General features: G+C 43.9%; 1 protein-coding gene across 1 annotated transcript in view; it reads right to left on the bottom strand.

Annotated features, from left to right (window-relative positions):
- Positions 1–12,218: 12,218 nt before the first annotated feature.
- The window catches only part of CKS1B (CDC28 protein kinase regulatory subunit 1B), a 281,779-nt gene continuing 266,129 nt past the window's right edge, over positions 12,219–27,868 (bottom strand). The window contains exon 3 of the mRNA XM_044080085.1: positions 12,219–14,420. Coding sequence (XP_043936020.1) covers positions 14,365–14,420 — 56 coding nt within the window. The 3' untranslated portion in view covers positions 12,219–14,364. The remainder of the gene's footprint in view (positions 14,421–27,868) is intronic.

Below are 27,868 nucleotides of genomic sequence, written 5' to 3'. Positions count from 1 at the left end.
CGGATGAAGAGAGTATTCCTGCTCAGAAGAGGAGTCAGAGGAAATGGAAACCTGTTCTGAAGATTCATATTCTGTCTCTTGCCTAAGCCTCTTGGTCAGGAGGGGGATGGGAACCCCTGATCAAGGTAATTAGGTCTTTGGCCATTTTGAGCATCTGTTTTTTAGGCATGGAAGTCTGTCCAGAAGAACGCTGTACTTGTTTTATTGTCTTTACAACTACTTTAGTCTTTGCTTTGGAAGCTGAAGTAGGTTTTACATATAACTGTGTAGGTCTGAAAACACCCTCAGAAGCAGATGCCTGCTCAGCGGCTCTGAACCCATCTGAGGGAATAGTTTCCGAGTGCCCAATACTTTGAGTATCCAGAGGCCTAGCTGGCTCCACGTGGGAGTAGTCAGCGGCCTGTGGCTCTGAGGTAGCGGGCGCCAGGGGCTGCGAATGCGCCTCACTGAGAACCGGCGACTGGCTTAGAGGAAGCCTCGTTGTCGGTTTTGGACCTCGGATGCCTGTCCTTTTCTTTTTCCTTGCGCTTTTTAAACTCCGGCCATCAGCTGTTCCGACGGCATTATATAATTGAATCTTCGGCCAAAGTAATGAAAGGCAAAATCGTACCGACGCTTAATAGTGCATTGGTTAAATTTAGCACAAAACCGACAGCTAGCAACGTTGTGATCAGGGCCTAGGCAAGGAATACAGTAAAAATGAAAATCCTTATGAGGTATTTGCTTCCCACAAGAAATACAATTGTTAATTTTTTCTGACATTGGACTGAAGCAAGAAAAGTTTCCCCAATGGGGTACTTGGCTTTAATGAAGACTTCGGATCTGAAATTCGTTTTTGAAACTCTCAAGAGTCGGCCAACCGGCACTTGCAAACTGCTTTTGCTTCGGGCACCGTGCAGCAAGAAAGACTGAAGAAAATGGCGTCGGCTGCATCTTTTATATCCCTGGCGCACCATCAGGGAAGAGGCGACAGCAACCAACGTCGGACCTAGACTTTGGAATTCAAGCAGACTGCGGGTAGCCTGCCAGCAGGATAACCCAAGTGTAATGACTGCAACAGTGAAACACGATGAACATCTATTGTATGGTGTGGAACACCCTTAGTAAAAAAGAAATACCACTGCCATACAAAATGGCCATAAAGAGGATAGGTAGAAAGGATAAAGAAAACCAGGGGGCTGGAGGGAGAGAATCCAAGACTGCAAAAGTGAATACACTCGAAAATCTACATTTATGGTAAGTGTAAACAACTGTACTATGTTCTTCATGCTTCATTCACTGTTGCAGTCATCACATTTGAGTTAATTCCCAAAAACGAGGAAGGGTGGAGGCAGTCAAGAAGTGTTGGGGCTGGCTAGCAGGCATTGTAAGGCTGCTGTAGCAAATCCAGCTCTGGATTTAGAAAAAAATAGGAAAGTGGTAATGCTTGGTGAAGGTGTGTACAGAACTCCAAGTTGCAACTTCCAGGATGTCCCTGGTAGGGACTCAACTGATAAATGCTGTAGAGGTGGAAGTATCCCTAGTGGAATGTGTTCTGATCCCCTGTGGGGTAGGTGTTCCATGGTGCTTGTAGCAGAAATGGATGCAGTGTGCCATTAATTTGAAAATGGTTTGCTTTGAAATGGCCTTGCCCTCTACCCCGGTAGCAAAGCTGACTAGCAACTGGTCAAATTTTCTGATAGGTTTAGTCCTGTCAAGGTATTACCTGAGCTGTCTGTGCATGTCCAAGGAGTGCATGATCCTTTCCCCTTTATTCTGAGGATTAGGGAAGAAGGTTGGCAAATGGATGGATTGGTTTAGAGCCACACTGGATACTACCTTCGACAAAGGATGGGTTAGTCATGAGGGAAACCCTGTCAGCATGGAAAATAATGAAGGGTTCCACAGCCATTGGTGCCTGTAACTAACTCTTCTTGCTGAAGTAATGGCTACAAGCAAGGCTATTTTCCAAGAGAGGAATTTTAACTATGCTGAAGCAGCAGGTTCAAAAGAGGGGAAGTGTAACCTTTTCCAGTACAAAGTTAAGGTGCAAGGCAGGGGTGGGAGCTCTCCTAAGGGGCCTTAAATTGTTAGCCTCTCTCAGGAAGTGTTTGATGAGAGGGTGAAAAAAAGACAGGTGGGCTCAGTATTATGAGCTGAGATGGCAGAGGCATGAATCTTAATTGATGAGAAGGACAGGCCTCTGTGGAGCAACTCTGCTAAGTAGTCTAGATTTGAGACCAGGTTGGTCACGGCTGTCTCCTTTCCTTGAGACTGGCTCCAAGAACAATATCCTTTCCACTTTTCTGAATAGGACTTCCTAGTACTAGGCCTTCTGGCCTCCAGGATGACTTCCAGCACCTGTTTGTTGGGGGTCGCTAGTGGTGTCTTCAGGGGATAAGCCAAGCAACAAGGCTTAGGGTTTGCAACTGTGGATGCAAAATCTGTCGTCCTGCTGAGACAGCAGGGAAGGTGTGAGATGTAGGTGCCAGGGTGGCACTGCTGTCAAACTGACTAGGAATGGGTACCAGTGCTAGCATGGGCAGTATGGGGCAATAAGGACTGCCCTTGGCCTGTCCCATTTGATCTTGAGTAGTGCTTTTGAGAGGAGGGGCAGAGGAGGAAGGCATAAATTGCGAGGTTCCCCCATGTGAAGGATAGGGTATTCACCTTCCAGGCCCTACTGTGAGGGTTCCTGAAGCAGAATGTACTCAATTGGTGGTTCTGGGGGAGGCAAAGAGCTCCACCTACAGGGTCCCCCACCTCTGGATTACAAGTTTGAATGAGTTGGGCTCCAATTTCCACTCGTGTGGGTCCAGTAGATTTCTGCTCAAGTACTCTGCCAGTGAATTTTGCCTGGCAGGACTTGAGCTTGTAGGTGCACTTGGGTTGCTCAAGGCTGTGTTACACAAGGCCATGGCAAACCTGCACAGTGGGTAAGAATGAGTTCCCCCCTGTTAGTTTATGTACCACATAACTGGTGTTGTCTATCAGGAGCTGTCCTGGAAGGATTAGGTATTTGACGGCTGTCAGAGCATTCTGTACAGCTAGCATCTCTTTTTGATTGAATTTGTCCTGGGCTCCATTTGCCTTGGATGCATTTGCCTGCCATGTGAGCCCCCCCCCCCCCCCATGCATAGCCTGATGAGTCTGTTGTCAGGGTTTGGGCAGCGAGGGGTTGAGTGAAAGGCAGTCCCTTGTTGTGGTTGTGACGCACGTGCCCTGGCCCAGCAATAAAAAAGCCTCAATCCTCACCACTAACACCAGTGAGGGGCGTCTCATATAGGAGGAAAGGATAACAAATACATACAGTAAAGTGCAATTTCCCTTAAGAGCACACAGAGATCAGTCAGTCTGGGACTGGTCACTCCCTTGCTCTCCAGGTCCCCAGTAAGACTCCCCACTGGCACAGCTATAGGGTCCAGATCTCAGTCAGCTGGCAAGCTAAAATCTCCAGCACCCTCTGTCCAACCAGTGCTTCGTGTCCCTGCCAAAGTAGCTGACACACACACACAGAGATAAGAGTTTATACAACCACACAGATTTCTGGGGACAGCTAGCACAGGTTTCTCCAGCTGTGCCCCTTTTACCCAGACTATACGGTCAAAATCACTGCCACCACCCAGCTAACAATTATCAGCTACACCAAAGGCCCTTAAAAGAGAGTGACCAATTACTGTGCAATATTATCATCCAATTGGTAAGTGTGACTAAACAGTCTAGGCTTATTTGGAGTGACTTGGACAGTAATCACTATAAATATGCAACGCACTCTAGAGCGTAAATCATCTCTACACACAACATCCACAGTTGAAAGGTTTAAAAATATTTAATAATAAATACTAAAAACACAACACAATGAAAATCTACTGCCAATCATTAGCGGACCGGAACTCCGCTGTGGCGACCCCTAACCAGGAAAAGCCGAAAGACAACTAAAAACACAAGACAATGCTTCTTACTACAGTGCTAGTCAAGAGTTCAGAGGTCACAGAGAAATACTTAAATTCAGCAGTACAGTTCTGACATCACAGAAAAACAGTCTAATCTTTCTAGTTTTTAGCTATATCCAAGAGAAAACACAAATCTAAGATAAACTTACTTATACAGCAACACACTGCTGCAAGTTGGATGGTCAAGACAAAAATGCTTAATCTCTGATTCTCTGTTTTTAAAACCACATTCCTGGTTCCCATTACATCATTCTTCACACTTCCCTGGGTTCCCAGGCTAACAAACTACATTTACATTCTTACCCTCTCCTTTTGTTATCTTGCAGCTGGTCAGGAAGCAGGGCAATAAAAATTAATTTGCATGTTTAAATCTAGAAATTTAACTCAGTTAAAACAGAAAGAATATATTCACCTAGACAGACTGGAGCCAACTTTAGATCAAAGGGGTCACGTCACAGCATGCTTTACTTGGTCAGCTTTCTGCCAGCAGTGTGTGCTGATACATTTTGTTTGCAGTTCGACATGCAACTATTTTCACCATTTAAGACAAGCCTGTGGCCCACATTAATAATTACTAATGAAAGAATTATCTGTAAAATTCTATCTAGCTAGGCTGGCAGCCTTCACATTTCTCCCCCCTGGAGAACTCAAGCTAGTTTTTCAAGTGACCCTTGAGAAATGCTGCTTGAGAGAGTTGGGTCTATCTGAGTATACCTTAACCCATTCCCTGTCTTGAGAGTCCATCTGCATTGCCATTGCTAATCCCACTGCGGTGTTGCACGGACATATATGCTTGCAACCTTAGGCTCCATCTTAGCAACTTGGCATTTTGTTGGCTGGCTCTGTTTAACCATGTTAGGGGGTTGTGACCTGTCAAAACAGTGAATTCCCTTCCATACAGATCAGGCTAAAATTTCTGCAGTGCCCACACTATGGCTAGACATTCCTTTTCTACAGCTGCATAGCATTCCTCCCTGGGTTAGAGAGGACTGAGATAAACCACTGGGGCTCCTCCCAAAGCTTCTGGAATGCCTGCTCACATGCTGGGGTCCACACTACCTTATCTGGCCTGTTCTTCCTTGTCAGGTGTGTGAGGGGAGCAGCTATGGTACTATAACTGGGGATGAACTTTCTGTAGTACCTGGCTGTCCTTAAAAATGCCCTCACCTGCTTTTTAGTAACAGGTGCAGGCCATGCCTGAATGGCTACCACTTTGGCAGGTTCTGGCCTTATATTACCACTTCCCACTCCATGTCCTAGGTAGAAAAACTCTGCCATACACACCTGACATTTGTTCGGCTTAATGGTTAACCCCACCCTCTGTAGTATGCCCAGCACCTCCCTGACATGCTGAAGGTGCTCTGGCCAGGAATGGCTGTAGATGGCAATATTAACTAGGTAAGCAAGGGCAAACCCTCCTGCTCCTACTAGGATAGGATCTACAAGCCTCTGGAAAGTCGCTGGGGCATTCACCCCAAAGGGCATCTTTGTGAACTCAAAGCAGCCAAAAAAAATAAGTCACAAAGGCTGATTTCTCTCTAGCACTGGGAGTCAAGGGCACTTGCCAGTAACCCTTGGTAAGATCAATGGTTGAAAGATACTTAGCCCCACTCAGCTGCTCGAGGGCCTGATCTGTGCTAGGCATGGGGTAAGCATCCGACTCTGCGTGACTAATTTCCTGTAGTACACACACAAAGTACAGTTGCGTACACTTGCCATAAATGTAGATGTTAGAGTGTATTCACTGTTGCAGTCATCACATTTAGGGGTTATCTGCTTGCAGTAGCCCTCAGTTGGCCTGATTATCAAAGTCTTGGGTACTGTGTCGGTTGCGGTTTCATCTTCCATGACGTCAGGTAGTCGGGGGTATTAAGCATGCAGCAGACGCCATAACATCAGCTTTTCTTGCCCTAGATTGTCAGGTACCCCCCTAATGGGAAGCAATTAAATATATATACAAGGTTACACCTCCAACAAAAAAGCAAATACACCAAAAAGCATTTCAGCATAGTAAAAAGGAATAGAGCAATAGCCAAAAGAATCAGGGGGCTGGAGGGAGGGTAACCAGGACTGCAGCACGCTCTAGGGACCTAAACCTTGTCACCACAATACGCAGGACACGCTGGAGGGATAGATTCCTGTCCCAGAGACTTCCTATACTCTGGAACAAGCTACCCATCTATGTCAAGCAAAGTTCTTCATTAGCACTCAAGAAAAATCTTGACGAGTGGATGGGAAATAGGAAATACACCTCGGGGATCACTTCTGTCTCTCTGCTGGACAGTGGCACAGGAATATAACTTTCTTGGGTGGCATGGGCTATGGAGCCTTGCTGGCTAGGCTTACGTAGGCCCTTGGGCCGATAGCCTGGTACTTACCTATGAACAGTGAATACACTCCAACATCTACATTTATGGTAAGTGCACACAACTGTATTACGTTCTTAGTGTTTCACTGTTGCAGTCATCACATTTCGGTAGATTCCCAAAGCTAAGGATGGGAGGAATTTAGATAGCATTAGGACCAGCTATAAGGCCATGCAAGACTGCAGTGGCAAAACCAGCTCTGTATTTAGAGAAAAATGGTAAATGGTAATGCTTGGTGAAAGTATGCACAGAACTCCAGGTAGCAGCTTCTAGGATGTCCCCGGTAGGGAAACCTCTGAGAAAGGCTGTAGAGGTAGATGCAGACCTGGTTGAATGTGGTCTTATCCCATTGTGGGATAGGTTTCCCATGGTGCTAATAGCAGAAATGAATGCAATGGCCTATCCATTTAGAAATGGTTTGCTTTGAAATGGCCTTCCCCTCTGCCTCTGCAGCAAATGCCACCAGCAGCTGTTGGGTTTCCAGAGAGGTTTAGTCCTGTCCAAGTAAAATTTAAAGTTGTCTGTGCACATCTAAGGAGTGCAATATCCGTTCTCCTTTGTTCTGTAGATTAGAAAAGAAGGTTGGCAAATGAATGGACCGATTAGGAGCCACACTGGATACTACCTTGGGCATGGAGGAGGGATTAGTCCTGAGGGATACCCTGTCTGCATGAAAGATGACAAAAGGCTCCACTGCCATAAGGGCCTGTAATTCAGACACCCTTCTTGCTGAAGTGATGTCTAAAAGGAAGGCTGTCTTCCAAGAAAGGAATTTCAACTCTACATTTGCAGCTGGCTCAAAAAGAGGTAGAGTACGTTTTTCCAATACATAGTTAAGGTCCCAGGCTGGAGTAGGGGCCCTCCTGTGTGGTCTTAAGTTTTTGCCCCCTCTGAGGAACTGCTTGAGCAGTGGATGAGAGAAGACAGGTGGTTCTGTATTGTAATGAGCTGAAATGGCTGAGGCATGAATTTTGATAGATGAAAAAGAAAGGCCCTTGTGAAGCATCTCAGTTAAGTATTGAAAAATCTGAGGTAAATTGGGCACTGCTGTGCTCATCCCCAGAGTTTGGTTCCAGGAACAGAATCTTTTCCATTTTTCAGCATAAGATTTTCTAGTACTAGGCCTTCTCGTCTCCAGAATGACATCCAACACTTGTTTACTGAGGGATGGTAACAGAGAAATCAGGTAATGAGCCAGGCTGCCAGGTTCAGGATTCGAAGCAGAGGGTGCAGAATATGGCCCTTCTGCTGGGACAGCAGGGTAAGGGTCTGAGGCGGGTGCCATGGTACCAGCAGTGACACTGCACAAGAGGGGGTAGCAGTGTTGGCGTGGCCAGTCTGGTGCAATCAGTATCGTCCTTGGTTTATCCTGTTTGATCTTTAGTAGTACCTTGGAGAGGAGAGGCAGAGGAGGAAAATCATAAACGGATAGATTTTTCCAGGTGAAGGACAGGGCATCCACTTTCCAAGCTGGCTTGTGGGGAGTCCTTGTGCAGAATTTGTCAGATTGGTAGTTCTGGGGGGAGGCAAACAGGTCTATCTCTGGGCTCCCCCATTTGTTTATCAACATGTTGAATGTCTTTGGTTCTAGTTTGTACTCGTGTGGGTCCATGAGATTTCTGCTTAAATCATCTGCCACTGTATTTAGCTTTCCAGGCAGGAATTGAGCCTGTAGGTGCACTTGGTAGCTCAAGGCTGTGTTCTACAGAGCCATGGCTAGACTGCAGAGAGGGTATGAGTGGGTTCCCCCTGCTTGTTTATGTACCACATAACAGTGGTGTTGTCCATCTTTACCATTAACTGTACTGGAAGAATGTGGTCCTTAGAGCATACTGTACAGCTAACATTTCTTTTTGGATTGATATGCAGGTGCATATGACTTGGATTTCATTTGCCCTGAATGCACCTCCCTGTAAGGTGAGCCCCGCATGCATAGTCTGATGTGTCTGTTAGGGTTTGGGCAGCAGGGGGTAGTGGGAATGGCAGTCCCTTGTTTTGGTGGCAGGCCTCTGCTCACCAAAGGAACCAACGGTAGGCAAGGTTTGATAGGAATCAATGCTTCTAGATCCCGAGAATGTTGACACCATAGGCTTTTTAGAAACCACTGTAGTTTCCTCATATGTAGTCTTGCATATGGAATGAGGAGAATGCAGGAGGCAATGAACCCCAAGGCTTGCAGTATTTGTCTTGTAGATAGCAGGGTCTTTGTGGCCATTAGTTTGAAGTAAGCTATCAAATGACCTTGTTTTTCTGGCGTGAGGAAAGCCATCTGGGAAGCTGTGTTCAAGCTTGCTCACAGGAATACAATTTGTTGACAGGGTACCATATGCGATTTCTTTTCGTTTATGGTGTACTCCAGAGACGTTAGCACTTTTTGTACAAACGCCAGATGATTCAATAGTAAGTCCTGGCTTTCTGCCAGAATTAGACAATCGTCCAGGTATGGGTACATTTGAATATTTCTTTGCCTGAAAAATGCAATGACTGGAGCTAGGCATTGTGAATACCCTAGGCGCAGTAGATAAGCCAAAGGGCAGTGCAGAGAACTGATGGTGCATGAAGCCTGCTTTTAAGTGTAGGTATCTTCTGCAAAATTCCCTGATTGGGATTGTGCAGGTAAACTTCCTTTAAATCCAGTGTTGCCAACCAGACATCCTTGCCTAGCATAGGAAGCAACTGGTGAAGAGTTAGCATCTTGAATTTTGGAATCATCAAAAAAGTGTTTAGGATGGACAGCTCCAGTATAGGACGCCATGAGTTGTCTTTTCTGTGCACCAGAAAAAGTCTAGAAGAAACCTTGTCCCTTTTCCTCTTCTGGGACAGTTAGAATAGCCCTTTTACTTGAGATAGAGACAGAGAGAGAGAACTTGCTTTTGAGCCTCTACCCACTAATTTAGGGGTAGATCTGGCCAACTGTTTGGGGTTGGTAAAGTGTGGAAGTGGAACCTGTATCCTTGGGAAACTATATTTAAAACCCTTTTACCCTGGGTAATGAGTTCCCAGTTTTTTGCCTGCAGAGCAATCTTTCCCCCTAAAGGAGGGGTCAGTTGAGAAGGGCTTGGAAGTTTTAAAGTTAAGTCACTGAGAAAGTTTGCCATGGGGGGGGGGGGGTCTTACTACTCCCTGCTTTGGAAGTGGGAGCCCCCCACTGCTTAGTCCTGTGCATACCTTGGGACTGAAGCCCTAGTGTTCTGATGGTTTGGGTTTGGACTGAGAAGGCCTGGAAGAGGCAGGAAAGGAGCAATTCTTAGAGGGCCAATGCCTACTAAATCTTGGAGGCTGCACTTGCAGGAAATCTTTAACAGTTTGCATAGATTTAGCTTTTTCCTCCATCTTTTTAAGTAGTACTTCTGCTTTGTTGCCAAACAGGCGGTTCCTGGTTTAAGGGAGCATCCAACAATTTAGCTTTAACACGATTTGGCAAAGATTGCTCCTTAAGCCAAGCATGCCTTCTAAGTACAGACCTAGTAACAGCAGCCCTGCAAGATGCCTCTAGTGAATCAAAACCACACTACAAAGTATGTTTTCCAACTTGTTCAGCAGAATGCATTAAACCCTGTAAATGCTTATTTTCAGCACAGTCAGGAATCAACATAATTTTCTGTTTAAGTAATCCAGTAATATGCTGCTGATACTTTAACATATGAAATTGGCAAATTAAAGCCCTAATGGCCAAGGTTGCAGAAGTGTATACCTTCTTACCCCATCTATTCAGCGCCCCGGAATCTCTATCAGAGGGGGTAGGATTTTTGGCAGCAGTAGCCTTTATGCCCTTGGGTCCCTGTGGAATGGTCTCAGGATCCATAGTAGGGTTTTTAAAGAGGAACTTGTAAGAGTCAGGAACCCTGTAATATCTATTTGGTTTTCTGGGAGCAGGAGGTAAAAAGTCAAGGGCCAAGCTAGACTCCGTAAAGGCATCATCAACAATGTCCAGTACAGGGGGGGATAGCTAAAGGCCTGTGTTGGGGCAGGAGTAAGAAATCCCTAAGCCTCTCTTTAGAATCAGAGTAATCCTGGTTTTCCTAGTGAAAATGCTCCCTAAGAGTATGCAAGGTTTCACCAAAAGAGAAATCCTCTGGAGGGGAAGCAGAGGGAAAAAGAGTCCTCTGCATCAGAATCCTCAAAGGTAAACAAGGGTAAATCCAGGTAATCAGAAGAAACAGAAATTTCAGAATCCTGATCAGAAGAATCATAACCAAATTCAGCCCTAGGTCTCTTAGAGGGGGAAGGTTGACTTCCTCTGACTAAAGTAGTAAGGCCTTCAGCCACGCTTATTTGTTATTTAGGCACAGAGGCCCGACCATGCGGTCTGGGCATCGGTTTTCTAGGCATGGATAGAGTTTTAGGCCTTGAAGAAGAAGATGGCATCGGTTTAATATGCAAGTCAGTAGGCCTGAATACACCCTCAGAAGCCAGTGCCTGCACAGCGGCTCCAGACCCATCCAAGGTAGAGACATCCGCAGGTTCCACAGTTGAAGAATCTCGCAGCATACTGGACTCCGAATGGGTCTCAGTAGAGGCCTGCGAAGCTGTAGAAACGGGCATCAGGGACTGCGAAAGCGCCTCACTGAGTACCGGCAGAGTGACAACTTAACGGAAGCATCATTGGCAGTTTTGGACCTATGCGGTCTTTTTCCTTACGTTTTTTTCAGAAGATCGTTAGTCAGGTGGCTTATCGAAGCCATTTTGAAATAAGGAGAATGAGAGCGAAAGAATTTAGTGACAAAAACAGCCAGATGACGAATAGTTCACTCGTTAAACAAGGAACAAGACCGACAGCGAGGAATGCCGTGGTCTAGGCCTAAACAGGTGACGCAGTAAGAATGAAAATCTATGAGGTATTTGCTTTCCACAGGCAAGACAATTAACTTTTTCTAACATCGATTAGAACAAGAAAAAAGGATCCCTAAGACTTCTGTTCTGAAACTTGAAAAACAAAAATTTCAGGAGGAGGCTGACTGCCAACTGCTTCGGACTCTGCACGGCAAGAAAAGCTGATGTATTGGCATTGGTTGCATGTTTTATACCCCTGACGTTATGGAAGAAGCAACAGCATCCGACGCAGAAATCCCAAGACTCTGGTATTCAGGCTGACTGAGGGCTACCTGCAGGCAGATAACTCAAATGTGATGAATGCAACAGTGAAACACGAAGAACATCTTGTACACTGATATGTAGTCTGTTACAGGTGATTAGATATTATGCTTTATCTATCAATTCTGAAAAATATAATATTAATCTTATTTCTATGAATATCTCCGCAATGAAGCATCACACAGTAATGGTTGAGGTATCATTTTAAAGAGGACATTCAAACAAACAAATCAATTACAAACTGTATGGGTCTACATGGTACATTCACCAAGATATTGTGATTTGTTTTACCAAAAAGGTAAAAGATATGCACAATATCATCATTCCTTGGCAAATATTTAATGGCTAAGGTACGAACTATCAATATTTACACAGTTGGAAAGGTCAGTGTCTGCTGAACAACTTTCGCATTTAAATTTTTAGTCTAGCTACTATGGTTTAAAGAGTTATGAACATTTGTTTTTTGTATGGTATTACAAATGGATCATCTCAAAATAAGATGACTCCAGCTGCACTGTTCTTCCTATGGTGGAAGTCAGCGGGCAGCATTTTCTCAGCTGCTCTGGAGTGAATTAAAGGATCTTCAATAAAATGAATACTGGGATGGGTTAAGAGCGAGAACAAAAGAAAGTGCTAAAAGCTAGCATAACTTCATAGTATACATACCAAACGCCTTGTACTCTGGATAGCTCTGTCCTCTCCCATCCATCTCTAGCACTATTCAGGTTTGCTGTGGAAACCTAGAAAATAAACTTCCAAGTCACATGCACTCTCCAACACGACTGCAGGATGATTTGGCTGTACAACTTATAATAAAGGCACTGTCTTAGTCATAAATAAAATTTATTTGATGTTCTGTGGAAAATATTTCAGACAGGAGTACAACACAGACAAAAGGCTTGCACAGAGTTTACAGACTACAGTAAAGCAGGTAAAATGTTACAGTACATAGAAAAAAAAGGATATCTGAACAGTTTACAGATCTATAGACACAAACTAAAGTCAAAGCAAGCCACCTCCACCCCAATACAAAACTGTTTAGGGCCCAGGATTCAATGCCTCAAACTATAGTACAAAAATTACAACATTTAATCAAGAAGTATGCTGCATAAATACATTTAGAATATAAATATATTACATTAAGTGCTGGAAATACCTCACTATAGCCAGGGAAATAAAACAATGAGTTACTATGGACGTAAAACAGTTTAGAAAATGGTCGCCAGTTAACCTGAAATGTTATGTATGTTCTAAGCAAGCTGACAAGATTATATATTTGCAGTTACAAACAGGCATGATATTAATTTTGATTAACATTAAAAATAGTTACAATGGAGAAAATACCGCCTAAAATGTTTCCATGTGCACAATGCCCTTTAGTAATTAGTGAAACCTAAAACTCAGCTCAAGGGGAAAAGTATTACATATATATCAGATGAACAACACCTCAGCTTCAGTGCTACAGCATGTGAAGCACTACTACTCTGCAGTTAGCACAGAGGGCTATAGCTCTGAGGTGTTAATGAGCTGCTTCCTATGCAGAGGAGAGTGATTCCTTACATCTTCATCAGCCTATGTACAACTGAGCAAGTAACTTAACACAGTGCTTCCAGGCTGCCCCTGAAGCAGGGCAATTTGTCCGGGCGGTTAAGGTGTCACAATTTTAAATAAGTCTTTATACAAATATTTGCACTCTTAACTACTGGTGCTTACAAAGCCTTGTTAGCCGTGCGTGTTGGGGTGGGGGGAGGGGTCAGAAACTGCCAAGAAGACTGTAAGGTGTTACTGGAGCTGATCTTGTAGAAAATGTATGTATCCCCTGAACAAAAGCCAATCAAAACATATGCTGGAAAGTTATACATTTTTATCTTCAAAGCAACTAAGGAAAATGTGGACATGCTAATTAAAGCCTTCTATAGCCAAAAAGGAGCTGGAATACCAGTGATAGGTATTTGGTAAGTAACATTGCATGCGAGCAACTGTTTTGTGGGCGAAAGGTAAAAATGTTAAAACATTTCTCCAGGGAAGAGGCAGGAAGAAGATGATACCTCCACTTAGGCATCCAGTGCCAAGCAATTTGGATACCAAATTGCCAATGTAGTACAAGAGACTTGTGAAATACTGTGGAAAGACAAGGTAGTATAGTCACAAGAATGCCTCCCACCTCAAAGATGGAAGGAGAAGCTCTGACCATCATAACATTCTGCCGTAAACCTATACTTGTGTAGCAATCTCAGCTACGGTCCCAACATCTAAATATATACTGAATTTTTTAAATTTTATGTGGGGGAAGGTGCAACTAATGCTTAAAGGAGAGTTATGCGCTGTACTCAAGGAGGCAGAAATGGCAGCAATCAAATAAAAACTCACTAAAATATAGTTTTACCAGTATAGTAATACGCACCTGCAGTACATATATAGCATGCACCATCTTGATTTTAATTTGGTAAAATCATATCTACAATTTTAGAGCAGCAGCAAAAGCCAAACAGGACTTAAAATTAGATGCCTAAAAATTTGAAAAACATCTGAAGCACAGACAATAATGGGTCAATTGCTAGCATAAAAAAATTAAGAATGAAATTTGTACAGGTTAACCCTTCAGTGTGCAGGGTGAGAGGTGGGAAACCCTTCAGTGTGCAGGGTGAAAGGTGGGAAAAACACTTTAATATACATTGGGATGGGAACAGAAAAGATTATCCAAAATCATATCAAAGTAGTGTCCATGAATAAGAAAACAATCAATCAGTTAAACACCTTAGACAGACTGATTTGTCTCTTCCAGTGGTAATTTCAGTTATACTTGCTGAAACCATATGGAGTTTCTATGATTTCATGTCCTAAACATAGTAGCTAATATTCCATAGTGCAACTGTTTAAGTTACATAAAGAAATAGAGGTTTCAAAGCTGCAAACCAGCACAATGATGCATTAGATGTCTATACACAACTTGACAAAAGATGCAGTAATCTTCATTTCACTTTAGCCTTGCTTGGCAGAGGTCTTCTGAATAGCAAGATGTGTGGCTCTGGAAAGAGTGACGAAAGAAACACAATGTTAATGATGGGCTACATCACAAATTATAAAAATTAAAACTAGGCAACAAAATAAGATCTTAATTTCCAAAAGCAGTGAGCATATTCTGTGGAGGATATCAAAAGGATGTTCAGAAAGAACACGTAGAAAATATCCATTATGCATTGAGAAGTCACCACCAATTTTCATTTAGTGGTCCCACCAAACTCCCCTCAGAATAAAATTCAAACATTATGACAGACAATATGTAGCTTAGAGTAATATGTAGAACCCTCTCATACTGTTAAAGGAAGCAAAAAAACATCTATACCAAATGACAAATTACTATCATACTGGCTTCTTTATGCTTTTCAATCTGTTTGCGATTGCACAGCTTTTCAGAAGTTGCTTTACACACCAGTTTGGCTTTTTGCAAGATCTCACATTTCCTTCTGATATTTGTCAGATCACTTGTGACATGTATTCAGCTTTGAATAAGGGGATGATAAATGCATCTCAGACTTTTACAAGCGAAAGAAAGCACTTGGGCAGCTATAGCTTCCAGAGTTAAAAAGTTTTAAACATACCGAGTATAAAGTCAGTGTTTTGGCATGTATGGTACTAATCAAAAAATTATCAGTTCCACACTGAAGGAAATGTGTGCCTAGACCTATACTACAGCTGAAAACGCAGTATAGCTACAGTTTCAAAATTAATGGTCAAATATACTTCAAAATGACAAAAATAAACAAGGCTGTGGGAAAAGCATACATTTTTATTCGGTTGTCTTCAGCGGAGATATGGTCTGAAGTACTAACTGCAAACAGAAATGCTTACCACTGAATAAGATAGTGTGTGCATGCAAGTGAAATATGGCAAAAGAGTTAAGTGGAAAAAAATTTTCTCCAAAGAGCAAAGTAGTTTGTGATTACCTGATTTGAAGGGGTACCTGGGCTCAAAAACAAGCAAAAATTACAAATCAAACTGAAATGGAATGATGGCGAAATTAGAGGAGGTTCTTGAAAATAAGGAGTGTAGGATTCTGGATTCAGGTCCAGAAGAATATAAATATTATGTACAGTTAAAAGTACTTATAACCCAAGTCAACACAGGAACAAAAAGTAGATTTTATCAATAGGGATGACTCCAAATAAATGCATAAAAATAAGAAAGATCTTGGAATTTAATGGAAAAGATTAGCAAATGAACCATCCCATAGTATTTGAAGCAAATAACTAGAGGGGGAAATGAAAGAGTGGGATTAGGCCCAGCAGGAGCTTGGTCTGTAGGATGGAGACTGCCTAGACTGTATCAAGCCCTGGTAGGAAAGATACAGAAAAAGGAAAAAGGAGTGTTAAATGAAAGAGCAGCTCCAACTGAATCTAGAACAGAAGTGGCTGTTGGAAAAGACCTAAGTAGTAGGGTATGCAAAATAATGCAGTACGAGTAGAATGCTAGGAAAGGTAGGCCGTAAAATCTGCCAGTACAAATGACAGAAGCACAATAACATTTATTTCTACCTACTGTGTCGATAACATATCCCCAACTTCCTGTTTTAAACCTAGAATGTTACTAGAACAGGCTGACTGTTCACCTGATTTACTGAAGGATACCAAAAATGAAACAAACATATGTCATTATTTAGAGTCTTCAGTCCTCTAAATTGTCTGAAAAAAAGAAGTTATGTACTCACCATAACATTCCACGTTTGTTGTCCTTGAACTCGCCTTCCTTCTTGCTGTTTGGGTTCGGAGCCAATCCTCTGCTCAGCCTCAGTTGTATACTATAGCTTGAGAGCTTTTACTGGCTCGAGGCTAGCCCCTATCCCACAATTAGACAAGAGATGTACTCTACTTGACATATCATATGACACCTGCATATAAAGGTGTATCCCCTCCACAAGAGCAATAAGATTAGAGTGACACTAACCATAAGTTATGGTATAAAGGAAACCAAGCCAGTATAACCAATAAAAACAAAGGATTCTTCTCGATCCTCCAGGAAGGGGTAATAAGGGTGGTATGCAAGAAGGAAGGCAAGATCAAGGACAACAAACATGGAACGTTATGGTGAGTACAGAATGTCTTTATGTTATCTTGTCCATATCTCTCCTTTATTCTTGCTGTTTGGGACAGTGACCCCAGCACTTCATTCTTGGGTGGCTCACTGGAAAATACTCTTCAGAACTGTGGCCCCAAAGCATGCCCTGTTCCGAAAGGCCACATCTACTTTGGAATGAGTGATAAAGGTATGAAGATTAGCCCATGTAGCTGCTACACAGATCGAATCCAAAGGTAATCTGGCTTGAAAGGTAACAGAGGTAGACAAGGTCCTTGTTGAGTGCCCATTTTGCCTGGAAGTTTTTGTTTACGCAACTCGTAGACATGTTTTATAGCGTCTGAAAGCCACTTTAGAAAATCTGAGCAATTGTTCATATCCTTTGCGGACAATAAAAAAGGTTGTGCAGTCTCAAAGGTGATTTTATCAAAGTCCTTAGTCCTGTGTAAACAGAAATGTAACAGTCTATGAACGTCCACTCGATGAAGCATATACAATGCCTTGCCAGGATTAGGGAAGAACACAGAAAACTCTATAGATGGATTCAAATTGTAGTCAGAATATATCTTGGGTAAGAAGGAGGGGATGGTTCTGAAAGAAACCCGATCTTTACGGAAAAAGAAGTAAGGGGGACGAATAGACAAGGCCTGCAATTCTGAAACCCTTCTGGCTGAGGTAATTGCAACCAAGAAAAGGGTCTTCCAAGTCAGAAATTTGAGCAGACAAGAAACAGATGGTTAGAAGGGTGAAAGAATGAGAGCATCTAAAACTAAATTTAGATCCCAGGAGGCAGGGGTTCTCTTATCAAAGGTCTTGAGAGTAGTACCTCTTAGGAATGTCTTGCATAACCTATGGGACATGATATTGGAACCCATTTCTCCCATATGTAAATTAGAAATGGTAGCTAACTGAACTCTGATAGTATCTGCAGCAGCTCCTCGGTGAAAGGTTTCAGCAGGAAATGCAAGAATCTTTGAAATGGGAACAGTAAAGGGATCAACCTGATTTTTGCCTGCCCAACAAGAGAACCTCTTCCATTTACCAGCATAAAGTCTCCTAGTAGTGGGCTTATGAGAGGAATGTGCTAAACTGCTAGAGAAACACTGGGAAGCCTGGCTAAGACCAGAAGTGGAGAAACCAAGCTGTGAGCTTGAGAGTTTGAATGGAAGGATGGAAAGCCCCCCCCGACTGATTCCTCTAAAGATCTGGCACTGGGTCCAGGATCCAAGGCTCCCCTTGCAGGTAAGGCCAAAGGAATGGGAACCAAATCTAACAAGGCCAGTGAGGGGCAATGAGGATTAACTTGCAATCCAATGACTGTGCTTTCTGAAGAACCTTGGGGAAACGGTGGAAAGGCGTACAGCAGTCCCGGGGGCCAATCGTGAACAAGTACGTCCCTGGGTGACTGTCCCAGTAGTGGGACTATGGCAAAGTAGCTGCTGCCTTTGTTGTTGAGTTGGATGGAAAACAGATCGCAGCATGGCTAGCTCCATTTGCGAAAAATCAAGTCCACAATTTCTTGCTTCAGGGACGACTCGTGGGGCATCAGGATATCCCGGGCTGAGCTCTTCTGCTATCACGTTGGATTTCCCCAGAATGTGCGTTGCAACCAGAAAGTGTTGTGAAGACATTGCCCATTGCTAAACACGTACAGCCTCTCAACACAAGGGGTAATACCTGGTTCCATCCTGTTTGTCGATGTAGCAAACTACCTACATATTGTCCATCTAAATTGCTATAGTCCCTGTAGGTTGAGTCCTGAAGTGCTTGCAATGCCAGGAGCACCACTCATCTCCAGGACATTGATGTGGGACATTGATGTGCAAGTGGTACTCGTGTTCCTGCCAAGTCTCTTGAACAGTCCGACTCAGATAATGCCCCCCCCCCCCCTATCTGGGAAGCATCCGTGGTAACTGGCTACAGATGGGGGGGGGGGGTAGAAATGGCCTGCCTATTGTCACCATAGAGGAGTGAAGCAACCACTCCAGATCCCTTTTGCAGGATTCAGAGATCAGAATCCTATGTGATATGGGTAAATCCTGGAATGACCATTGTGCAAATAGAAGCCACTGTAGAATTCTCATGTGGAAGCGGGCCATAGGGACCAGAGTGACTGCAGCTGCCATAGAACCCAGGACCTTGAGGACAAATGTTGCTTGAATTCTCGTGTGAACAGCATGACAAATTGGCAATGGATCGTTAATACTCTTTCTTGAGGCAGCTTTGCTATCATGGCCCTTGTGTCTAAATTTGCCCCTATAAAGGTAATATATTGACAAGGCAGATTTTTTGTAGTTTATGGTGATCCAAAGTTGAGAACAAGAGTGAATTCTAGATTCCCTTGCCCTGATTAGTTGATGCTCGGTGGTGGCAGTAAGGAGCCAGTCGTCCAGATATTGAAACATCCTAAATCCTTGACGCCTCAGGTGAGGCGCAACTACTGGCATGCATTTGGTGAATACCCTGGGGGCTGTGGTGAGACCAAAGGACAGTGCTTTGAACTGATAGTGACGGGCTCCCAGCCGGAAGTGTAGATATCTCCTTGACCGTCTGTCCATTTTTATGTGGTAGTATGCATTCTGGATATTGATAGAGCACATCCAATTGTCCTGTCCCAGAAAGGGAAGGATGGACCGCAGTGTTGCCACCCAGAACTTTGTTTTCTTGACTGACTTGTTCAGCTTGCTGAGTTCCAAAATGGGTCTCCAGTCCCCCGTTTTCCTTGAAACTAAAAAGAACCTTGAGTAAGTTCCGGATCCAATTTGGTCTGCAGGGACTTCCTGGATGACTCTCTTAGCAACCCTTGAACCTCTAAGGTTTGCTTGACCCCAAAGACTGGGTGGAACATCTCGGACAGAGTGTTCTTTTTGACAGGTGAAGTTGGGAGAAGGGGATATTGTAACCTCTGGATATTATGGATAGTACCCATGTATCTTCTGTGACTGTCTGCCAGGCTTTTGGTTACAAGGATAATCTACTCCCCCGACTGTCTCAGGAGTTGGACAGTCGGGCCTCCCTTCAGGAGCACTGAAAGGGCCAACCAGAGAAGGTCTCCCTGTCTCCCAGATTCTGCGAACCCCCGACCCCTGCTGAGAGATCAGCGCCTTCCGTTATTTCCCCCTCTGGCCCTGGGAGGAAATATCTCCATGTGGGTCAGTTGAAGCCCCCTAAGATTTCCAGAACCACATCTTCCCTCTCTTCTGGCCTTTAGGATAGGGCCTAGATGGAGCAGAAAAACTTACTCCCATGGCAAAGAGTTTAGGCATCCTGTTCACACCAGGTAAGAGTCTTACCTGAGGCCCGAACAAGGACGAGCCGTCAAAGGGGGCATTGATAAAGGAAGAAATGAAGGGGTCCGCAAAATTAGAAAGGCACATCCAGGAGTGTCTGTGTAGGGCTACCCCTGTGCCTGCCGCCCTGCTTGCACCATCAGCTGCGTAAGAAATTAGCCGCATAGAGGAGTTAACTACTTAAGTGAAGGTCGCAAGCTGAGAAACCGCCTTGTTCGAGGCTCCCGCAGCTGTAGGATCCTGTAAGAAATCTCTTAACTCTGAGGAGATCCCTTTGAGGCCTTGTAAAGTTGGACAAATAGTTCAGCGACCCGAGTGTAGAGAGCCGAAGAAAACATACGCGTCCCGTATTTGTCCATTGTATGAGACTATTCGGTGGATGAACAGATGAAGTTTCAGTTAATTCCTTCTTGGTGGCTGCTGCCACCACCATAGTATCAATGGGAGCACCTTTAGATAAGAAGAGCCTGTCTTCAGGGGCTGTAATGAAGTTATTGGGCCTCCGCGGAACTGGTTATATCATGTCTGGAAAGCTCCAAGCCTTCCGACTCACTACATGCAATAGTGGGTTGAAAGGAGGAGATACCAAAGAGGTGGACGGTCAGGAACCGAATGCATTCAGGTACACGGACTAGTCTTCAGAAGGGGCAAGGGACTTAGTCACCCCTCTGTCTAAGGATTTCTAAGATGTCTGAAAAAAAGAGACATCTCCAGAGAGGGAATGTGGGGAACCTTCTGAGTCATCCATGTCTATGCCTGATGTCAAGGACTCAAGGGAGTCCACATGCTTCCTCTTGCAAGTCCTCTTCTGAGGGACCTCCTCAGATGGATGCTCATTGGAGGTTTTGGAAGAGGTGGGATCGCCAAATGGGGCGTCCTGAGCATGGGGTTCCCTGCACATGGGGCAGATTGGAGGTTCGGAGGTGGACACCGGCACTGAAGGCAAAGGAGCCAATGGAGCAGAGGGTGGAGCTGTCTCAGCAGACAGCATGCTCATCACCTCGAAGGCAGCAGGGTCCCAACCCGAAAGAATCTCCGGCTCCGAAGGAGACTTCCTCTGAACAGAGGGTGACGGCTCTGAGGTTGATGTAGGAGAAGAGCTGACCTGCACCAAAGCTCCAAGAGGGAGAGTAGAGTCAGACAAGGGTCCGCTGCCCCACCCCCCAGAGCCGATGGAGCATCGGCTCCCAGATCCCTCAATAGAAGGAGGCATCGAGCAGATTGGAGCGGTAGTCGGAACAGAGAAACCAGAGAAGGTTACTGGCACCATTTCCATCTGGGATGGGCCCGAAAGAATTTTAGCTAATGCTGGTGTCCTAAGAAGCCTCTACTACCCTCTCCACATCATCATCCGAGAGGCTCCTGGATGACAGAGAGGAATGGGTTGAAGACTGATGACTGCCCGCCACAGATTGTAATAATGGAGACTGTGTAGCAGACTGCACCGGTTCCAATGCAGGAGATCTGGAATGCTTGTGGGACCTCACTGGCTCCGAAAACACAGATGGAGCCATAGGTGAAAGCGTCTTGTCGGTACCGAAGGTCAGCTCCAAACTCCGAGCTGAAGAGGATGAAGGTTTGACTTTGATTTCTTTTGCTGGCTGAGTCCCCACCAAGGCAGCATCAAATGAGCTCTTCAGTAAGCCTCTCAAGATTAACTTGTTTCTTCTCTCCTGCAAGACTCGTTAACTAAAAGCGGGGCAGACAGAACACGAATCCTGCAGGCGAGCAGGTCCTAAACAATAGACTCAACTCGTGTGCCCATCCGTAAGGGACACCTTTTGGCAGCATGAGTCGCACTTCTTGAAACCCAAAGGTTTCGAATCCTTGGCAGTATCTTTGGACATGATAGAAAAGCACCATGTCTAAGGCTATAAACTACTGATAAAAAAACTATGCCATAAGACATAGTTTTCTTTTTTTTTTTTTTTTTAAACAAACAGGAAAGCAGATAAGGAGGGGAGAGCCTCTAAGTTAATTGCTGACTCCCCACCTAAGGACAGCCTCTAACTCAAACAGCAGCTCCTTAAAAATTAGAGGGAAGGCCAAAAAAAAGAACCACCCTCCAATTTAAACGGGTTAGTGCCTTTGATCAACACATCCCTCCCCCCCCCCCAATTAGAAACCACACTAATTTCTCCAAAGTCAAATTCACATCTCTTAACAGAGAGAAAAAAAAATTTCAATTCCACCCATGCTGACTTACAATAAAGGTAAGGAACTCCGAGCTGAGAAATCCTAAAAAATCCCAGCTGCTTAAAACAAACAAAAAAATCCACCAACACTAAAACCACAGACACAAAAAGACAACCTATGTAGTCTCAATGGCAACAAACTCAGAACCACTCTACTGCCTGACTCTGCACACAAACAATATGACACTAGAATACCAGAACCAACATCAACATCCTGGCAGATAGGTCTAACTTTACCTACCCCCCCCTCCTATAAATCTCTCATCTGTACTGGAAGGATGCAAAGCTCCTGTAATCACAGCTGTACAGGTAAATAACATTCTTCAAGCTAAGAATATGGCCACATGACTCCGATATAATATCCCCTGGCGTTCTACATGAAACTACAGAACAAACTGGCACCCCACCTAAGTACCATGTTCATGGGCCACACCCTGGAAACTATAAAACCCACATGCCTTAGCCTAGCTGGTCCTGGCTACTATTAGCCTTATGGACCTTACTCATGGACATTACCAATTGTGACAAACTGGACCCCCTTATAGACCCAGTTTCCTGTTCTGCCCCAGTTCAGAACTGTAAAGAAAACTCAAATCTCCTAAACCGGTCACTAAAGCCAAACTCGAGGTAAAAAAAAGTGGTTCCAGTTCAAAAGTCTATTCAGCCTATCTAAGTTCACATCCACACCACACCACCACCTTATTCTTAACTTCACCACACTAAACTCCACTAAAATGGTGCCAAAGCAAGATTGACAACCTCACTGCTGACTGAACCAAGAACTTGAAGGACTAGTGAACCCCATCTAACTCGTGACAAGTTCCAACGACAAGTGGGGTTCAGATGCTGGGTCCCCTCCTGGGTCTCTATCTGGGTCCTCTCCTGACCCAGGTCAACACTCTCAAAGTTTACAGGTGGACACAAAGTCTTTTGTTACCAAACTAGAACCGTACTTAAAATCCAAAATTAAAAACTATCCTACAAAACATCTGTGGAGAGAGCCTGCCTGGCTGTCAAGTAGGCTCTGTGGCTTGCCCAAAAAAGGTCATCCTCTGCCCAATAAAAAACAGTGCCAACATGAGTAACAAAGACAGTATGCAACTTACTCAATCGTGCAGTATGTGAAACAGGTGGTAGAAATAAAGTCCTCATATACCTTACCATACAGTAACACCACAGTATCCTTGATCACCACAATGTGCAAAACATCCACAAATGGTGGAAAAAACCATCACAAGGGTTCCCCTCTACAGAGGTCAAAATTCATTCCCCCTCTCTCTATGCTCATTAGAGAGACCCATTGTTACAATGCATGCACTGTTTGACCAAAAGAAAGTGACTAAAATTGGAAAACAATTAAGACACCCAAATCAGACACTTAAGAATAGACAGCTCATCAAACCCTTATGCAGCCTCAACCAAAACTGCACTCAGCCTAATAAACTGCAAATTACCATCTCTACAAGCTTTACTCAAGCACTCAGCCAAGGCCCCACCTACAGCCTCAGAATAAATCCCCAAACCTTTCACTCACCTCTAGCCAACTAAACCTGATCGGACTAAAAAACAGACAGAACCTTGGAAACTCATCACAAAAAGAAGAAGACTATCCCTGAACAAAGCCATACCAGAGAACTCCCTATAACAAAGAACAGCATTAAAACTCCAAGAAAAATCTTCATGACTGGATGGGAGATAGGAAATTCACGAGGGTGGCTTCTGAGGATAAGTTCTCAGGCTGGTCTCTGAAGTGGCTTTTCTTGGGTGGTGATTTATTTTGAGGGTAGAAACCTAGGGCCCTAGGCTAACCTACCTGGCCAGGCCCTAAGGCTAATAGCCTAGTACCTACCCCTGAACCCATGAACAACACGAGGCAGGAACACCAACTGAAAAAAATAAACAATTGTGTAAAGCATGCATGTAAAAGTGTAAACATGAGTGTGTCTAGAAAATTTAAAAAGGGTCACAAACATTTTAAGGCTTTTGTATTTTTGAATTCAGTTGGCTCCCCCAGTTTTTTTTCCCTCCTTACTTGTGTAACAGACAGAGCAAAGCTTCATACACTACAAAGAATGAGTGGTTAGCCAATGCCAGCCTAATATTTTGCATACTCAACATTCAGTCTCAAAGTATAATTCTCTCCATAGATATATATATATATATATATATATATATATATATATGGGGGGGGGGGGGGGACTACCTTTTATCTTAACACAAAGTATCAAAAATCAAGCTATCCTAGCTCAACTTACCTAAATGAGATGGAATCCAAAAACACAGAACTCCTGTATAATGATTTTTCACTGGTATGAGTTTTCCTACAGTACAGATGTACAAGCAATGTTAAGGTTAACTTTATTACAGTGTACTGAATTGTGCAATCAGGTAGCACACTCAGTATTTTACTAGCTTTCTCCCACTGTAGTGCAACTGTGGCGTTAAAGATAATTTGGAGGGGGGGGGGGTGGAGAAGCTCCCACATTGCTGGTACAGGTGGGCCCTGAAAAAAAAAGTTTCTTTTTTCGAGTTTTGATAAAAGGTAGTGCAAGAGTAATTAAAACACAAAGCAGCAAGCAACTATACACGCACATTGTAGTCTGACCAATCCTTTCCCTTGACTGTATCATATCATTATACTAGATTCCCAAAGATATAATAGCATTTAACATCTTATCTCAGCATATATCTAAGGATTACACAAAAAGTACAGTTTTGTACCTACCATAAATGTAGATGTTCGAAGATCCACATTGCTGCAGTCATAACCTGTGGGTAGTCCGCTGTCCTCGGTCGGCCCGAATACCAAAGTATTAGGCTGGCGTCGGTCATGGGCGCTTAGATCTGACATCAGTGCGCCATGGTATTAAAGCGGATGACCGACGTCATATCCTCAGTCTTTTCTTGCCCCAGATGTCAGAAGGCTCTAAAAAGAAAGGCCACAGCCAAAAATAGAAAAACCTCCAAAACCCATGTACAAACAACATCTACAACCTAAACCATACAACCACTCCAAAACTACAGAGGGGAAGGAGGGAGGGTAAATTGGACTGCAGCAATGTGGATCTTCGAACATCTACATTTATGGTAGGTACAAAACTGTACTATGTTCTTCATCTCACATTGCTGCAGTCATAACCTGTGGGTAGAATCCCAAAGCAAAGGTAAAGGGAGGTTGGCAAAATCATAAAGCATGGGGAGCTGCTAATATGCCCTGTAAGACTGCAGTGGCAAACCCAGCCCTAGATTTGGAATAAAGAGGGAGATGGCAATGTTTAGGAAAAAGTGTGCACTGAACTCCAAGTAGCTGCTTCCAAAATATCTTTAGTAGCTACACCTCTTAAAAAAGCAGTAGAAGTGGCAGTAGCCCTAGTGGAATGAGGTCTGATTCCAGCCGGAATCTCCTTACCATGATGAGAACAACAAAAAGCAATACAATGGCCAATCCACTTAGAAATAGTTTGTTTTGAAACAGGTTTCCCCTGAGAGCCCAAAGCAAAAGAAACAAATAACTGTTGAGACTGTCTGAACCTTTTAGTCCTGCTCAAATAATAACGCAACTGCCTGTGAATATCCAAAGTGTGCAAAATGTTCTCCCCTTTATTTTGGGGATCAGCATAAAAAGTAGGCAAATGAATAGATTGGTTCAAGGCCACATTTAAAACCACTTTAGGCATAAAAGTAGGGTTAGTACGCAGAGATACCCTATCCTTATGAAAAATCAGGAAGGGTTCAACTGCCATTAGAGCCTGTAATTCAGATACCCTTCTAGCAGACGTAATGGCCAACAAAAAAGCAGTCTTCCAAGACAAAAACTTTAACTCAGACGTAGCTGCAGGCTCAAAAGGAGGTAAAGTAAGTTTTTCCAACACAAAATTGAGATCCCAGGAAGAAGTAGGAGCTCTACGCGGGGGTCCTATATTCTTTGCCCCTCTAAGGAATTGCTTAAACAAAGGATGAGAGAATAATGGTGGGTCACAGTCATAGTGAGCAGAAATGGCTGCAGCATGAACTTTTACAGAGGAGAAAGACAAACCCTTGTCTAATAATTCTGTAAGATATTGAAGAGAAACACTCAAATCAGGCCTGGAAACATCAAAGCTCTGTGCTTTGCTCCAAATAAAAAATCTCCTCCATTTATCAGCATAAACTTTCCTTGTACTAGGCCTTCTGGCCTCCAAAATAACATTCAAAACTTGAGGAAGCTGCGACCCTCCAGGTTCTAGAACAGAATATGCCAGGCTGTTAGATGCAGGGACTGAATCCTGACATTGAGGAAATGATTGCCTGCCTGAGACAAAAGGTGTGGAATTGAAGGCAAAGGCCAAGGAGGCTCCCGTACTAAACTCCTCAGCAGAGGGTACCAGTGCTGTCGAGGCCAATCTGGAGCTATTAGAATCATGGAGGGCTTGTCTTGTCTGACCTTCAAGAGCACCTTGGGAAGGAGAGGCAGAGGAGGAAAGGCATAGACGTGAAGATTGCTCCAACTGAATGAAAGAGCATCCACTTTCCAAGCTGTTGGATGAACATCTTTGTGCAAAACTTTGGCAACTGGAAATTTAGTGGAGAAGCGAACAGATCTATGTCTGGAGTCCCCCATATCACTGTCAACTGTCGAAATACATGAGGATCCAACTTCCACGCGTGGGGATCCACCATCTGTCTGCTCAAAACATCTGCTAAGGAGTTCTGTGCTCCTGGCAGAAACCTTGCCTGAAGAGTGAGGTGCAAACTGAGAGCAGTCTCCCATAAAATCATAGCTTGCCTGCAAAGAGGGTACGAATGGGTTCCCCCTTGCTTGTTGATGTACCACATGACAGTTGTGTTGTCTGTTTGAATCAACACTTGTCCTGGGTGAAGTAGATCCTTGAAAGCCATCAATGCAAATTGGACTGCTAACATCTCCTTCAAGTTGATATGTAAATGCTGAAGTCTGGCAGGCCACGTGTCTTGAACCCATTTTCCATTGAGGTGTGCTCCCCAAGCCTTGTCCGAGGCATCTGTCGTTAAGATCTGACACGCCTCTGGTCGGGTCACAGAGAGTCCCTTGTTTAGGTGACATTCCTGAGCCCACCACCAAAATTCCTTTTGAATGCAAGGTATTATCTGAATGACAGTGTCCAGATCGTGGCAGTGTTGCGTCCATACATTTTTGAGATACCATTGTAGCTTCCTCATATGCAGTTTGGCATTGGGAAGCACCAGAATACAAGATGCCATGAACCCCAAGGCTTGAAGGACTGTCCTTGCAGTCAGCCTGGACCGTAGAGACAATTGTTGGAAGTAAAGTGTAAGGTTCCTCTGCTTGGCCAGGGTCAAAAAGGCCATCTGGGAAGCTGTATTCAGTCTCGCACCCAGAAAGCACATTTCCTGAGAGGGTACTAGACTGGACTTTGTTTCGTTCACAGAATACCCTAGGCACCTTAACACTGCCATAACATACTGTAGATGGTGAAGTAGCTTGTTTTTGTCTTGAGCTAGAATCAGGCAATCGTCCAAATAAGGATAAATTTGTATTCCTCTTAACCTTAAGAAGGCTATCACCGGAGCCAGAACCTTTGTGAACACCCTGGGCGCAGTAGATAAGCCAAAGGGCAATGCAGAGAACTGATAATGTAAAGTCCCAGCCCAAAAACGCAGGAATCTCCTGCAACTGGGCCTGATAGGAACATGAAGATAAGCCTCTTTGAGATCCAGAGTTACCATCCAGTGATCTTTGCCCAACAGAGACAGAAGTTGTTGCAACGTCAACATTTTGAATTTTGGAATGTCCAGGTATGTGTTGAGAATAGATAAATCCAAAATAGGCCTCCAAGTGTTTCCTTTCTTTGGTACAAGAAACAGGCGAGAATAAAATCCTAGGCCCACTTCTGACCTGCTGTATAGCCCCCATTTGAAGAAGTAAAGAAATCTGTTTG

Source organism: Protopterus annectens, chromosome 8.part0 (assembly GCF_019279795.1).
Source record: "Protopterus annectens isolate FY-2018-M chromosome 8.part0, PAN1.0, whole genome shotgun sequence".
NCBI lineage: Eukaryota > Metazoa > Chordata > Ceratodontiformes > Protopteridae > Protopterus > Protopterus annectens.
Note: the sequence above shows the minus strand (reverse complement) of the source record. Positions and strands in the feature narration are given on the sequence as shown.